General features: G+C 42.3%; 1 protein-coding gene across 1 annotated transcript in view; it reads right to left on the reverse strand.

Moving 5' to 3' along the window:
* The window catches only part of LOC126419016 (cardioacceleratory peptide receptor-like), a 329,034-nt gene that overhangs the window by 138,944 nt on the left and 173,779 nt on the right, over positions 1–16,311 (reverse strand). The window contains exon 2 of the mRNA XM_050086073.1: positions 10,529–10,632. Within this exon, the coding sequence (XP_049942030.1) occupies positions 10,529–10,632 (104 nt within the window). The remainder of the gene's footprint in view (positions 1–10,528; positions 10,633–16,311) is intronic.

Here is a 16,311-nt window from a genome sequence, read left to right on the forward strand (position 1 = left end):
CTGTCCATAAATCCGTAATAGTACGAGGGCGTGGATATCTCTTCTGAATAGGAAATTGCAAGGCATCCCAGATATGCTCAGTAATGTTCGTGTCTGTAGAGTTTGGTGGTCATTGGAAGTGCTTAAACTCCGAAGAGTGTTCCTGGAGCCACTCTGCAGCAATTCTGGACGTATGGCGTGTCATATTGATCTGCTGGATTTGCAGAAGTCCGTCGGAATGCACAATGGACATGAATGAATGCAGGCGACCAGACAGTTTGCTTACGTACTTGTCACATGTCAGGTTGGTATCTAGACGAATCAGGGGTCCCATATCATTCCAACTGGACACGCTCCACACCATTACAGAGCCTTCTCCAGCTTGAACAATCCCCTGCTGACATGCAGGGTCCATGGAGTCATGAGCTTGTCTATAGTCCCGTACACGTTCATCCGCTCGTTACTATATGAAAAGAGACTCGTCCGACTAGGCAACACGTTTCCATCAACAGTCCAATGTCGGCGTTGACGGGCCCATGCAAAGCGTAAAGCTTTGTATTGTGCAGTCATCAATGGTACAGGAGTGGGCCTTCGGCTCCGAAAGCGCATATCGGCGATGTTTTGTTGGATGGTTCGCATGCTGATATTTGTTGATGGCCCAGCATTGAAATCTTGCGGGAGGATTGCACTTTTGTTAAGGTTGAACGATTCTTTTCAGTCGTCATTGGTCCCGTTCTTGCAGGACTTTTTTCTTGCCGAAGCAATGTCAGACATTTGATGTTTTACCGGATTTCTGATATTCACGGTACACCTATAATGGTCGCACGGGAAAATCCCCACTTCGTCGCTACCTCGGATGCTGTGTTCCATCGCTCGCGCCAAATACAACACCATGTTCAAACTCACTTAATCTTGATAACCTGCCTTTTTAGCAGCAATAACCAATCTAATAACTACGCCAGATACTTGTCTTATATAGGCGTTACCATATTCTACCTGTTTACATATCTCTATGTTTGAATACGCATGCCTATACCAGTTTTTTTGGCGATTCAGTGTAACTAAAACCCAGAAATGTAGCCCTTGGATTATTATTATCAACAGAATGTGCATATCATTGTTTTCATTTCTTTTTGTGATAGAGACGTCAGGCTTTTTTTTGAATTCTTCGGAGCGAGGCATTAGGTAATGCTGGAAAATGTAGCTCACATCAATTGAGTCATCGTCTAAATTAGACAGTTTTCGCATATCTGAAAGCAGTTATGATGTACTTTCATTACATCAATTATTATTTGCTCTTTCTTTCTTAAATGCATTGCAGTTCAAGTGGTAGCAGCGTGTGGTCGGTGTTAGGGTTTGTTCCTAGGCAAGTTGATTAACAAGTGTCAGGTTCAAATGGGCGGAGCCAGGTAGGAAGGTTGAAATTATTTAATTAAACCTCCGTGGTCTATGATGCAAGGGATTACCTACTTATCAATTGATACCAAAAGACAAGGGGTAAATTTATTATGGTTAACTGAGCACATGCAAGACCTAGCCATTTTCCCGTGCACTGCCGATTCAGTAATGTTTCAGGTTGTCTATCCTTTGGCTTGTGGGAAGCTAATTACAACTGTTTCAGAAACTCTTAGTGTGGGTGGTACCTAGAGTGCATTCCAGTGGAGGTTGTTGGAAGAAAATTTATCTAGTCAGTGTCGCAGTGACCGAGCTAGTGGATATTGTTATGAGGTGCAAGGACATGATGACATTTTGGTGCGGTATATCGATGATGTTCACAGTGTGATGGTTCCTTTGTGCCTTGATGTTTATGAATCAGCTGCTGTGAATAATATTCTGGAAGGGATGCGTCCAGAGTACAGGCTATGGATTTTACTATCTAGTAAGGACCAAAGTATCTTTGAGTTGCGTAGGTTGGTGTCCAGCACTGAAAATGTCCACTTAAGTCATGAGAAGCGTGTACTGTACTTTCTATTTCTAGGACCTGAGAGTAAACATCAGCCGCTCGGTGTGAACAACAAATGTAATAATGTGAGGGCATATTCTGAATGTATCCATCTCAGGCACTTAGTGCGGTACTGCCCAGTGCCGTGAGAGAGGGATTGGCAGAGCTGACGCTGTTGGACGCAGGCTAAGTCTGTATGGATTAATAGAGCATTGCTGTGAGGTCAAGGCTGTTGCACAGGTTGACTTACAGTTTATGTGCGCCACCATGAGTTGTGAACCGGTTAGCGCTCTGTTAGATTCTGAAAGTAGTGTGTCATTGATGGATTGACAATGGTACATAAATATATTTGTAGGGTACATGGTATACAAAATTCTAGCGTCATGTGTTGCACTGTGAATGGGACGCCGTTACCAGTAGTGAGCAGGGTTCAATTGCATCTTGGAATTCAACAGCTCTCGTGGCTTACTGACTTCACAGTTACTAAAGATTTGGGCACTGAGGTATTCCTGGGGTGTGATATCCTTGAGCGCAGCAGGTGCATATTAAATTATGTATAAAAGACCATTATGTTCAAATTTAAACGCAGTGTCAAGAACTTTTTGTGCATTCACCAACACCGGAATAGAATCTGTTCTGCAGAGAAGGTTGCCGTTTGATACACCCCACTTTAATAAAGAGCAGGGACATGTCTTGTTGGAAGTCTTGTGGTGGTACCCAGAAGTGCTCGCCAAGAGGCTGGGGATTACTGACAAAATCCAGCGTAATATCTAGCTGACGGACTGGGGGCTGGTCTGGCAGTCACCATCTTAGATGAGAGAATTAAGTAAAATTGTTGATAAGCTTTTGGCCGATAGTAGAACTCGTTCATCGGTCTCGCCATACGCAACATTGATCTATTTGGCTCCCAGTAACAGTGGGGAACAGTGTCAGCCACCTATGAAACCTAGCATACTGAATCAAAAGGTGATTCAGGAGTCCGTACTATAGCTCGATCATTTTTTTACAGGCTTACCATCAGGTGTATTTCACGGAGGAGTCAGAGCTTCTTACTGCTCTCTGCACAGTTTGGAACCTAAATGAATATAGTAGAATACCATTTGGGCTGGCTATTGGAGCAGCCATATTGGCACGCGTGCTTGATTCTGTGCTGAGCGATTTAAAATTTAAGTGTGTCTATAACTATATAGAAGATGCAGTTACTTATACTAAAACTTTCATTGAGCATCTGGATGATATAAGTCATGTCCTTCACTGTCTCTGGGGAACCTGGGCTGACAATAAAACCAGCTAATGTCAGACTGTTCACTGGTCATCTTGTGTCTAGTGAAGATGTGAAGGTGGACCACGAACCCCAGGCTCAAGTGTATAAAGGATATAGTTAAGTTTATAGTGAGGGTAAATTTTTTTTGGTAAACTCATACCCAGATTTGCTCAGCTGGCTGCCCTCCTTAACCAACTGTGAAGAAAGGATAAGTATTGTCAGTGAAGTGATACTTAGCAGGCATCCTTCGATGCGTTGAAGGCGGTGTTCGCTAGTGTGTGCGACCTAGCTGTATCAGATTTCGATGGGGATTTTATCTCCTCTAAGAGCAGTCTACCTATTATTCATTTACGTCTCTATCAATGGCGGAAGGCAAATAGTATACGAACTAGAAGTACTAGCCACGTTGTTTGGATTAGAACGATTCAAGTTTCACCTTGAACATAACTTTAGAAGCGGACAACTAGGCCATAACATGGACGCTAGCTAGGTCGCGAAAGACGGGGAAGATAGTCAAGGTATGGATATCTGCCATTGTAACGTTCATCCCATAAGGGGTACGGATAACTACGTGGCTGACGCCCTTATCCGAAAGTTCCGACACGAATCTGAGGCAGGATATATCCCTCAAGCCGAGGAAGAAGTGTATTGCGCGGGAACAGTCTTTTGGGTGATTCTAGGGCTGTTCAGAGGGTTAGCCAAGAAGCTAATCCCCAATTGACAGATTGAAGGAGGGTACGAGGTGCCAGGAATATGAATTAACATAGGATTGCTTTGCTTCTGTAACCACTATGATAGGAAGGATAAGATCTGCCTTCCCCAGGAGCTGATCACTCCAGTATTTAAATACTTTATCAGTCCTTGTGTGGAGGGCACCTATGGGTGCACAAGACCAATATGAGGATTAAGTAGTGCCTTCCTTGAACAACTTTAAATTACGATGCCTTTAAACGAGTGAGCCACGGTGAGGAATGCTTGAGAGCAAGAACCAGCCCCAGCATCTGGGTGGGAAATTTAGTTCTGATAGGACACCGTACCCTACGACCAAGTGTTCATCCATTACCGAGGACACCTACCCTCCATTAAACAACGTAATAGTTGTGTGTTGTTGATGGTATATGCCTTCTCCCGTTTTGTTTGGCCAAAGCCGAATAAAGCAGGTACTACGAGTGTTACCATGAAGTATCTGAGCTACGTTTTTCTGTATTTTGGACCTAGAAGATTCTATTTTGCGACAAAGTCCCGCATTTTGTGTGTCGTGAATTTAAAAAGTTCTGTTTCACTAGCACTGTTTGTCTTATAACCACCACCTACTACTACTCACAACCCTCCTTCATGGAGCGTGTGAACCACAGTCTTATGTCAATCTTGAACATCTAACACGCGAAGTCGCAGACGAGGTGGGATGAGTCGAATGGATGGCTTAATTTTGTCTTTAATGTGGCTATGCATGAGACTCATGGGATCATTCCATCTAAACTTGATTCTCCCTGTTAATTCACCTCTTTCCAACATGGGGTCTATTACCTTCTTCCTTAAGATAACGATCCTAAGCCCATTAAGGAGAACTGGGAATCTGTGAGAAATAACATCACACTTGCACTCCGCAGGGAGGCTGCCTGATGTAACAGCAAGGCCACAGGTCCGACCTCACTACCACCGAGGGAAAAAGCACTCCGTCTTCAGGCCACAAGTGGCCCATCGGGACCATCAAACCGCCGAGGATGCGGATTGGAGGGGCGTGTGGTCAGCACACCGCTCTCCCGGTCGTTATGACAGTTTTCTTTGACCGTAGCCGCTACTATTCAGTTGAGTAGCTTCTCAGTTGGCATCACGAGGCTGAGTGCACCCCGAAAAGTGGCAACAGCGTATGCCTACCCAGAGGGGACAGAACGTTACTTTTAAGATGTTGCCACCGTTTGTGGGACCATACAAGGTGTCCGTGTCACGTCCTAAGTGAGCTTCTTGATTCAGGAGCTCTCCACTGTTTAGTGGAGAGTTCACATCAGCCAGCTGAAGGTCATCACAGGGAACCAGGATGCTGGTACTTTGCTGCTCCCATCTCCTTATGTTCCAGCTCAATGGGGGGAGGACTGTGCTGGGTGCATGTGATGCCTGAGGGATTCTGTTATCGATTGCATCTGCCCTATGTTTGTCACTCGCTGGTTGCTGGGAGGCCAGGAGTGTTTGGCCAGTGGAGGTGCGCCTAGCATAAGCAGACGTGTATGTAGGACCACACTCGGCTAGAAATGGGAGGGCGGTCTTGCTGGAAGCAGCGCGCAGTTGGAGGTCCAAATTTACCGAGGATGTGTGAGCACTCTGTTGGCCGAACTAGCCGCCTGTATTATAGGTATTTTGTTATTTGTTTACTGACCGTGCAGCCCAACAGGCCTTCTCCATACTGTCTATTTGACCGGCTACTGACATTATTTACTTATCTGTTACCCCTGAGGTTAAGCGTTTGCCTCGCCTTTCCCAGTTATTTAAATGGTTTGTGGTTTGATGTAAATGGATTCTTTCAAATACACCTCCTCCTCCATTCAGTAAATTTAAGCAACAATGTCTAGAGCAGACCTTTGTAGTAGTTCTGCCTACGGTTTTGCTTGGCTTTTGTGCCTCAAAGATCACTGCTCGTAGCCGAGCGGTCTAAGGCGCTGCAGTCATGGACTGTGCGGCTGGTCCCGGTGGAGGTTCGAGTCTCCCTCGGGCATGGGTGTGTGTTTGTCCTTAGGATAATTTAGGTTAAGTAGTGTGTAAGCTTAGGGACTGATGACCTTAGCAGTTAAGTCCCATAAGATTAAAAAAGATATCACTGTCCGTTAATAGCGGGCGTCCTCTGTATTAACCAAATTCCAGGCAAATCCTAAAATACATTCACCAACTGTGAAGTTTGTTACATGACGCGGGTAGTTAACACAGTTAGCACGTACATTTTCTTGAAAATGCTATTGAAGTTCCTTTATATGTAAGATTTTATATTTTAAGATGTGGTTTTGGCTTTATCATTATTAGTGTTTTATTTGGCCCAAAGCCGTTTGTGTAATTACTACGTGCAACTAATGGTTTCCTCAACTGATAGTATCGATCTGCAATGGTCTGTTTATTCTCTTGTTGCAGCTTGTTGGCTCTTTCATATTATTTTGGCCTCACTGTGGTAGGTCTTTATCGCTGGGCCTTAAGTCTTTTGAGATGTCTCAAAGAATAGGTATTTAACTGGTCTTGACCTGTAACTCTTCGTCAATCGTTCGCACTTGTACTGAGTGTTCAGTCAACCGTGGACTCCCACAAGATTCTGATAGAAGGTGTTAGCAGATGTGTCGAAATTTGATCGTTAGAAGAAATATGACGCGATCTAAAACTCAGAAGATTTTTTATCTTCACTGTTATCACAACTGCTTAATACATTAAGATTTATGTTATTGTAGCTTTGCCAAGGAGGATGCCTGTTACTGGGCGTTGAGCCGTTTGTGCAGTTTGAATGAACTTGACCTGTAACCAAATGGTTCAAATGGCTCTGAGCACTATGGGACTCAACTGCTGCGGTCATCAGTCCCCTAGAACTTAGAACTACTTAAACCTAACTAACCTAAGGACATCACACACATATCCATGCCCGAGGCAGGATTCGAACCTGCGACCGTAGCAGTCGCACGGTTCCGGACTGCGCGCCTAGAACCGCGAGACCACCGCGGCCGGCCTGACCTTTAACCGTTTTTGAGTACTTGTATTGCAGTTACTTAAATCTTGAAATAATTTTGGCTTCACAGTGAAAGACAATTATCATTGGCCGTTAAGCAATCTGCAAAGTTTCTAAAGGGTATCAACTGACGTTCTGGAATAGCCTGTTAATAGTCATATTTAACAGTAATAGTCATATTTAACTGTAAAAGGTTTACTTTTTTTGGTGTTAATCAGTCAGTGTTCTCGTACATTTTATTTTGTAGTCCCAGTATGTTTCCACTCGACAACCAGCTTAATATCGCACCACCCTCGTCACTACGGAGGTTTTAGTCGAAAAAGCTTCTATTTCACCCTTTACATTTTTCCAGCATTTGGGAACGCTTGCTCGCGCGTGTGGTAATTGCAAAAACTGTGTTAGGAGTTGAAGAAAGCTGTACGGTTTTGTTTTTTTTGGAGGGGGGGGGGGGGGGAGGCGGAAATTGGGCTGGTCGTTGACGTTGGGGACTGATTTTGGATTTGTAAGTTTGGTTCATCGTTTCGGAGCTGTTTCTTTTCGGTCGTGGTTTTATCAATGAGAAATTTTATGTAGAATGAGGTGCTTCTTGTTATTTGTCAACATGACTTCCATGTCTGTGTCTCTGCTTGTGTGCAGTATGCTCTCCTCCTCCATGGCAGTACCTCCGCTACTGCTGAGCCTGTATTTCTACTAGTCATTAGATAAAATACAACTAAACAAAAATTGTGGCCCTTATTTCAAACTTTTGGAAGTCTTATCAGTGTAACAGTGAAAATGAAGAAACAGAGTGTTATAGCTATTTCATCAACTGAAGCAGACTGCATTTCCACAGCAGAATGTACAAAGAAGTAGAATGCATCAAGACCCTACTGCAAGAGCTGTCCAGAACAGAAGTGATGACCGTTCTTCATATAGACAGTCAAAATGCTATGAAAATGATAAAACGAGGAAATTGATGACTTTAAGCAAATATATAAATGTGAAATTCCACTACGTTAGTGAACAATAGAGAGAATTGTCTAAGATGAAATGTTGTTGTACAGAAGAGCAACAGCCAGACATAATGTCAAAGCTTTACAAAGATCAAAGTTTGAGAAATTTAGAATTGCTAATACGAAAACATTACCATGATTGCTGTTTTGGAAAAGCATTAAATAACTGTTTACTATAATATTGACCAAAAACGTGTAACTTGTACCTTTTTTGTTTTTGATTCATCAGCCTTCTGACTGGTGTGAGATTCCTCTTCTACAGCAATATTTTCATGTCAGAATAGCAAATGCCACCTGTGTCCTCATTTATTTGCTGGATGAATTCCAGTCTCTGCCTTCCTCTACAGCTTTACCCTCTACAGGTCTCTGTAGTACCGTGGAATTTAATCGCTGATAACAGATGCCCTGTTAACCCGTCCCTTCTTCCTGGCAGTTTTTCCCATAGATTCCTTTCTATTCTACAGAGAACCTCCTCATTTCTTACCTTACAGTCCCCGCCTAATTCTGGACATTCTTCTGTAGCACCACGTCTCAAACGCTTCTGTTCTCTTCTGTTCCGTTTTTCCAACAGTCCATGTTTCACCACAATACAACGCTGTGCTCCCAACGTCCATTATAAGAAATTTATTTCCCAAATTAAAGCCTATGTTTGGTACTGTAAGAACGGCCTTTTGCCAGTGCTAGTTTGCTTTTTGTGTCCTCCTTGCTCCATCCGTCATGGGGTATTTTGATGTCTCCAATTCTCATGTTAAGTTTTTCGCTGTTCTCGTTCCTGCTACTTCTCATTACTTTTCATGTAGAATTATTGAAAGCAGACGTTTTACATAGGATGTTGGAAAGTTGGTAAAACGCAGTGGCTGTTGTATGCTTCCAAAGTTTGGCATCTAGAGCGAAAAAGGTGAATGCGAGTTGTCTGCAGTGAAATAAGAAAGTTGCCCGTACCTATAGTCTGTATGTGTGAAGAAGACAATAACTGTTCGTGTCGTTTAATCTGGGTGTGTCCTCTAATAATCAAACAAAGAGTAAAAATATGACATATTAAGCACTAGTAATCAGTATCAAGTTTCACATGTGATCGAGCATAAGTTGAAAATAAAAGTTACAAAATGATGTCAAGGAAGCCACTATAGTGTTGAGACGAAAGATAGACAGAGAGATACACCAGAAATGAGAAGCAACAGTGCAGACTGATGACATGTTACCCAGCGTGTGAGCCTTCACATCTCACCGTGTTATGCAGACGGCGGCCTGCAGTTCGTTTCCGATTCCGTGAATCACGTCGGTCATTTAAGTTCCGCCAACGGTACTCGAGTTTCAAAGGCTCTCAATACTCATAAGTGCATGAGGTCTTACAGGCAGCCTTATGCCAACATGGGTCTACTACGAGATACTCCTTCATGGACTTTGCAGGCGCAATGTGTTGACTACTCTGGGAGAGCAGCAAAAGTGAGCTCGAGTGATAGTACGGCGTTCTGCTTAACAACTCTGTCTCGGAAAGAAAACGTAAACGGGTATTATTGCCTATTGCCACCATAAGCGGCCTTTCCTATAAAAAGCTATGCCAGTTTTACAAGCGAGTTCTAAGGAAATTACCATTGTCTGTCAGGTTGCCACTGGCTGGCTGGTTCTAACCGTCAACTACCTCCCAGCAAGGTATTTCTGGGCTCCCGGCCTTTCTAACAGTCAACAACACCATCTCGGAGACCATCAACACTCACTGTTTGAATCTGTCTCGAATGAAAAACAGCCCAAAGTTGCACTAAATTATGTTTATTTTAAACCTTGACCATGGTTTCTGCTATAATAATATAGCCTTCTTCAGAAGTCATACACATTAATAAATGGAAAGTGTCTTAGCCCAGCGGCTGCGTCAAGAGCAATAAAATAACATAAGTAAAATTATATACATTTATTAGTGTGTATGACTTCTATTATTATTATAGCAGAAACCATGGTCAAGGTTCAAAATAAACATAATTTAGTGTAACTGTGGGCTGTTTTTCGTTCGAGACAGTTTCATAACGGTTGCTATTGTCGTTGCCATGATGAAAATACTGTTTGAAAGGCTTGCATTAAAATTAACTCGGCCGAAAAGTGAAGTGCTAATATGTAATTTCTGTTTCGCTCTTGTTTCGGGGACTAACTTAAATTCCCAAATAATAAATGTAGTGTCAAACGAGTTTCTTAAACAGATTACATACACGACCTTCCTCAAGAAAATCGACACTTATGTCTACGGGATGCGCATCTCGCCACAGCATCAAGCGGTGTAGCACAGCGTTAGCCCGCTGGACTCGTATTTGGAGAGGACGACGGTTCCATCCCTTTCCGTCCATCCTGATTTAGGTTTTTCGTGATTTCCCTTGATCGCTTATGGCAAATGCCGCAGTGGTTCCTTCGAAAGACCTTCTCCATCCTTCCCTAGTCTGAGCTTGTGCTCCGTCTCTAATGACCTCATTGTCGACTGACCGTCAAACACTAATCAACTCCTCCTCCTTTCCTTCCTCTTCCAGGCCACAGAATAAAAACAGAATAATCCCCAAACCGTGAATGAGCACCGGCCGTTACTAGGAATCCTTGGCGCAGATGGAACAAACATTGCAGAAAGAGCATCCGCAAAATGAAGCACGCGTGAAACTTTTGGATGTGCTTACCTGCAGGAACCGAATGATTTTGCAGGCAGCGTTGCCCGCATTCCACGAGACGGTCATCCTCCAGACGATGTCAGTCAAGACGCTGATGACGCCCACGGAGAGGTCTGCAACACAGAGGTTCCGTGTTGGATATGTGGCGCTGAGCTTGATTTCCCTTTCATTTAATTTCTTCAAATGAATCGCTTATTGATACTATTTATAATTAGGTGTAAGCTTTAATTTGTTACATGTTGAACGGTTTGACTTTCGAAAAAGTAAAAGCACTGGAGAAGTAGTTATGACGTTGTGCTTGATAATGAAAGCGAGATTTAAAAAACCAAATTATTTTTTATTACACTATTGGAGAAAGTCGGCGATTGCAATGTAATACTCGAAATTAATTACAAAACATACATGCAAATGACTGAGATCTGAAGTAACAAACATTTTTAAGAATCGAAATCAGTTTAAGGGAGTATTCAACGAAATTATTTTGAGTAAAGCTGTAGGAAATAATTATCTTTATATCATTTAAACTGACTAAACAGTATTTTGATAGAAATAATAATGAGTGGCGAACATGAGTGATCTCTAGCGTAGTACAATATCGCTGAGTTACTGATACGCTAAGAAAAAAAAGGAAAGGTACTTATTACGAGAAGTTCTATTGCGCGTAACATTTAGGTTGGTTGATTTTGGGGAGGCGATCAAAGGATGAGGTCGTCGGTCCCATCGGATTAGGATTGGGAAGGAAGTCGACCGCGCCTTTTCGACGGAACCATTCCGGCATCTGCCTGAAGCTATTTAAGTACATCACGGAAGACCTAAATCAGGATGTCCGGACGCGGGTTTGAACTGTTGTCCTTCCGAATGCAAGTCCAGTTTGCTAACCACTGCACCACCTCACTCGGTTGTAGTACTTAATTATTGGCTGGTTCAAATGGCTCTGAGCACTATGGGACTTAACTGCTGAGGTCATCCGTCCCCTAGAACTTAGAACTACTTAAACTTAACTAACCTAAGGACATCACACACATCCATGCCCGAGGCAGGATTCGAACCTGCGACCGTAGCGGTCGCGCGGTTCCAGACTGTAGCGCCTAGAACCGCTCGGTCACTCCGGCCGGCACTTAATTATTACTTTTGGGAAGACGGACCTTACGGTTCTTATACAACTGTACGGTAAATAAAGAAAAGAAAATCATTCCACTTACTACATATAATTAATAAAAATTATAAATATTTAGTATAAATTTAGCGATTTTCGCAGTTAGAGATTATTATCATATTTCATAATTTAAACAGTTTGGAGGCGTACGTAGCGTAAATTTTGGGAGTATAAGAATATATTTGCTTAAGGCTTTCTTTATACTTAGTAGTATAAACGCAATATTAATAAAATTGACCTTTATCAGAGTGGTGGATCTACTGTAAGCATCCAGATCATAGCAAAAGTTGAACTCTGATTATTTTGTTATAACACATAAGCGGTATTTGAAAAGAAGTATCGTTGGATTTTACTCTTGATTTATTCACTAACAAAACTTGACTGTTTATGCAGACATAAGATATTGTGTAATGCTCCCAAAGAATAGAAGCTAAATGCGAAACTGCCGCGACACACTTTGGGGCAGTATAAAAGTAAGGATGTAGTCTTTGATCCATAGTCAATTTACACATCGATGAACCAATGACATAAATAGAAGAGATATTGAGGAATAGGATTAAAAATCAATGTGAAAGGAAATTGATGATGAGTTTCGCTGATAGCATCGCTGTACCAAGTGAAAGTAGGAAAGAACTCTAGGACCTGTTGAATGGAATGAAGAGTGTATTGAGCAGACGCTGTGGTTTAAAAGTAAACCCTAGAAAAAAAGTAATGAGATTAGCGATGAACTTAACATCAAAACTGAGGACCACGAAGATGAAGAAGTGAAGGAGTTCTACTATCTTAGAAGCAAAGTACAACATGATGAACGAAGCAAAGAGGACATAAAAAGCATACTAGCAAAGGGGAAGGGTTTTCCTGGTCAAAATAAGTTTTGCTAGCATCAAACAGCATACAGTTTAATGAGCACTCGAGGAAGAAATTCCTGAGAAATTATTGAAGTAAATCGTGGAGTATGGGAAAAGCGGAAAACAAGAGAATCGAAGCATTTGAGATATGGTCCTATAGAAGGGTGTCGGAAATTAGGTGGACTGTTGAATGAAGAAGTTCTCCGGAGATTTGGGGAGGAAAACGACAAGAAGAAGGGACAATATGATAGGATATGTGTTAAGACATCAGAGAATAATTTCCAAGATACGTCAGGGAGTTGTACAGTGTATGTAGGGGAAGAGAGAGATTGGAACACATTCAACAAATAACTGAGAAACTTGTGTTCAATGCTACTCTGAGATTAAGAGGAGAGGTATTCGTGGCCAGCCGAATAAAACCGACTAGCAGTCTGAGGATAGAAAAAAAAAAAAAAAGATTTGATAATATGTCGCCGCCATTTTGTAGGCAAATACCGTTCCCATTTAGTATGAATATTTTCCTTCTCCAGTTGTCTCGTCGTGGTATCACGACCCGACTGCGATGTGACAAGTTCTTTTGGTAAGCAGGGGACAGAGCTGAGCAGACAGTCACTGAGTGTTTTTCTTCCTGTATGACGGTAAATCTAATACAAGCCTGGGGCCATCAATATCCAAGTTGGTGAAAGGCATAGAACAGGGCCGGCCAGAAACACAGCACGCGGGCAGCGCTTTGGCATACGGGTCTCTCTCTCTCTCTCTCTCTCTCTCTCTCTCTCTCTCTCTCTCTGTGTGCCAGAGCACGTTTCCCCCATCATCACGTTATGCTGTCTGAGCGGGAACTGCAAACGCGAGGCTTAGACAGCAGAGCAGTTGCGCAAGGAACACAGACTGGCTTGCATGCGGCTTGGTTTCATATTACGCTCTATTAGGAAATTAGAAAAACTCAAGTTATGTGGCATGGCGAATTGTATTATACTGTTACTGACTATTGCTACAAGAGACAATTAAAAATACAAATAAAATGGTTGAGTTTGCAGCTGCATTATATGAGTCATATTGTGCGGGCCACTTTGTTCGTGTAAAATTCTTACATTTCTGTTGATGTATAGAAAAAGAGGCGAAAAATAGTCTCTGGAGCATACAGTTAGGAATGGAATAAATTATCATAATTACAATTGAAAGGAAAAAATTATTACCTAGCACTTCTCTACCGACAGTGCCATGGCTACAGTTGTCAACATAATATGTCACAAAACGAAACAAAATGTTCATCATTATCTAATTACTTTTACTGAAGACATAATAAAGTGTCGGCACACTGACAGAAGCAGGTAGGTTATCAGATTGTCGTCATTGAGGCTGCCACGTAATCGTGACTTGTTTAGTTTCATTATTGAAAACAATCTTTCGCAAATATAAGTTGGTCCAAACATGGAGCCAAGTCTTCCAGAGGAGCCGGCCGGTGTGGCCCAGCGGTTCTAGGCGCTTCAGTCTGGAACCGCGCGACCGCTACGGTCGCAGGTTGGAATCCTGCCTCGGGCATGGATGTTTGTGATGTCCTTAGGTTAGTTAGGTTTAAGTAGTTCTCAGTCTAGGGGACTGATGACCTCAGATGTTAAGTCCCATAGTGCTTAGAGCCATCTGAACCATTTTTTCTTCCCGAGGAGAACCTACGTACAACTCCTGGATAGCTTTAAAGTGATAGAATTTGTCTTTTAATAGGAAAAGTTACACTTTAGATCGATTAGTTCCGTTTGGAAATGAATGAGGTGCGTTTTCAACTGATACGGCAAATGGTCTTGAAAAAATCTTAAAACAGATACGATGTTGGCAGTGTTCTGAAAACTGTTTGAATAGTCTTCGTGTATTTCTTCCAACACCGAAATGAACTGTTTAAAATGTGCATTTTCTTCAACACCAGAGAGCTTAGGGAATCGGACGGTGTTGTTTTTCAGAAGTTGTCCCTTCTACACTGTAATTCTCATTTTAAATGCATCCACTTTTCCCATTAAATCTGATATTCATTGCTTCTTGCCTTGCAACGCCTTGTTACTCGTAGTTGCGGCTTGTGAGTGTACATTTAGGTGTTCACAAATTTTTAGATACAGATAAATTTGAGAGAGTGAAATTAATAGCCTCTGCTGGATAACAGTTACGCTTATTAACAAATTTATACGAGTACAGCCACTGCCAAGAATAATAATAACAGTAATAATAATAATAATAATAATAACATAACAGTAATAATAATAATAATAATAATAACATAAAAAACCTACATTATGGACAGGTAGACAATTTAAGAAAATTCTTTATAGAACGAGCAGAAGCTAGCAAAATACACAAAGCAATCACTCATATAAATACATCGGCTACACCACTTCTACAACCCTTTAGATCACATAACATCAACTATAAACATAGAACAAAGGGATGATGGTGCTAATAAAATACATATGAAGCAGACAGGTAAAATAATAGGCAGACAATTAACAAACACGGCGACAGTCTGGTTTCTGTTCGCAAGAGACATAAAATTCACACCCAGCGACAGCATGATTTCTGTTCGCAACACTTTGGAAAGACGAACAACACTGAACATTCACTTGAACACTGCACTAAAATGTTAGCAACTATGACACACCAAAGCCGAGGGCAGGTGGGGGAACCTGGGCAGATGATGGGAAAATAAGTCTCACGTTCGACAGTGGTGTGCTTTAGACCCTTATGATTCTCAGTGCCTCAAATGGATTACTGTACGGTAACATTCATAGCGACATACTATAACTCATTCAGAAACCCACAAAATAGGTTTACTGTAAGTTTAACATATACTGACGTACGATCTAATTTTACTGCCGCATATACTGAATGAATTAGCATATCTGAGGATTTATGCCGAGCGGACGGGGATAAAAGACTGCACCAGTTTGCTACCATCTGGTGGCACTGGCGCATAGTTGAGTGGCAAGGGCTAGCTGTGCACATCGCGAACCGTGCACGTTTTTTATCAGATCCGTACGTATCTGGCTGGCCCTTAAGTCAATTACGTCACCAGAGTTGCCAATGCGCAAAAGATCCTTTAACGTGCACAACTTAAAGTGCGCTCGCAAGCCTGATGCCAAGTTTCACTGAGTCTAGAGGAGCAGTAGCACGGCAGATTTGAGTGCCGTATCTTTCAGTGTGCAGTGTCGAAGTTACGTTTAACAGCATTCAAAGAAAAATAACGAATAAATCCACAAGATGTCGGAAGTCAGGGTATTCACGTGCTGTGGTGCTCTTAAACAGCAGCCGCCTCTGATTATTGGTGTTCAAGCGAGCAGTCAAGTCAGTTACAAAGGTGAGGTCTGCCATTCATTCCGGATCTTCTAATGTTGGTTCCTGTTTTCCCTTTTCTTTCGTAAATTGAACAATAGCAGGTCTTAACTCGAAAAATCGTTCCAAGCATGCCCCTCGGGTTAAACAACTTACTTCATTGTAGTAAACCACGTCTCCATACCTGAGCCGTGTATCGACTCGTGCTACACCTTGTGTTTAGATTGCATTGGTTTTTCTTTTCTTCCCCTAACATGTTTGTTTGATATGTTGTCTGTCATTAAGTGGTTGCTTGGTTGTCTTTTCCCTCTGCTATCGAAATCTGAGTTTTTGCTTCCGGGAAACTGCTATGGAGGAAGTGAGATCTTTGACCGGTTGTAACCTCGTGTGGTGGCGCGGAAGTAGGGAGTTGCACGGAGGGAAAGTGTGGTGGAGACGGCAGGGCACTGTGGCTGTCCAGCGCGAAGCAGGCG

Source organism: Schistocerca serialis, chromosome 9 (genome assembly GCF_023864345.2).
Source record: "Schistocerca serialis cubense isolate TAMUIC-IGC-003099 chromosome 9, iqSchSeri2.2, whole genome shotgun sequence".
Classification (NCBI taxonomy): domain Eukaryota; kingdom Metazoa; phylum Arthropoda; class Insecta; order Orthoptera; family Acrididae; genus Schistocerca; species Schistocerca serialis.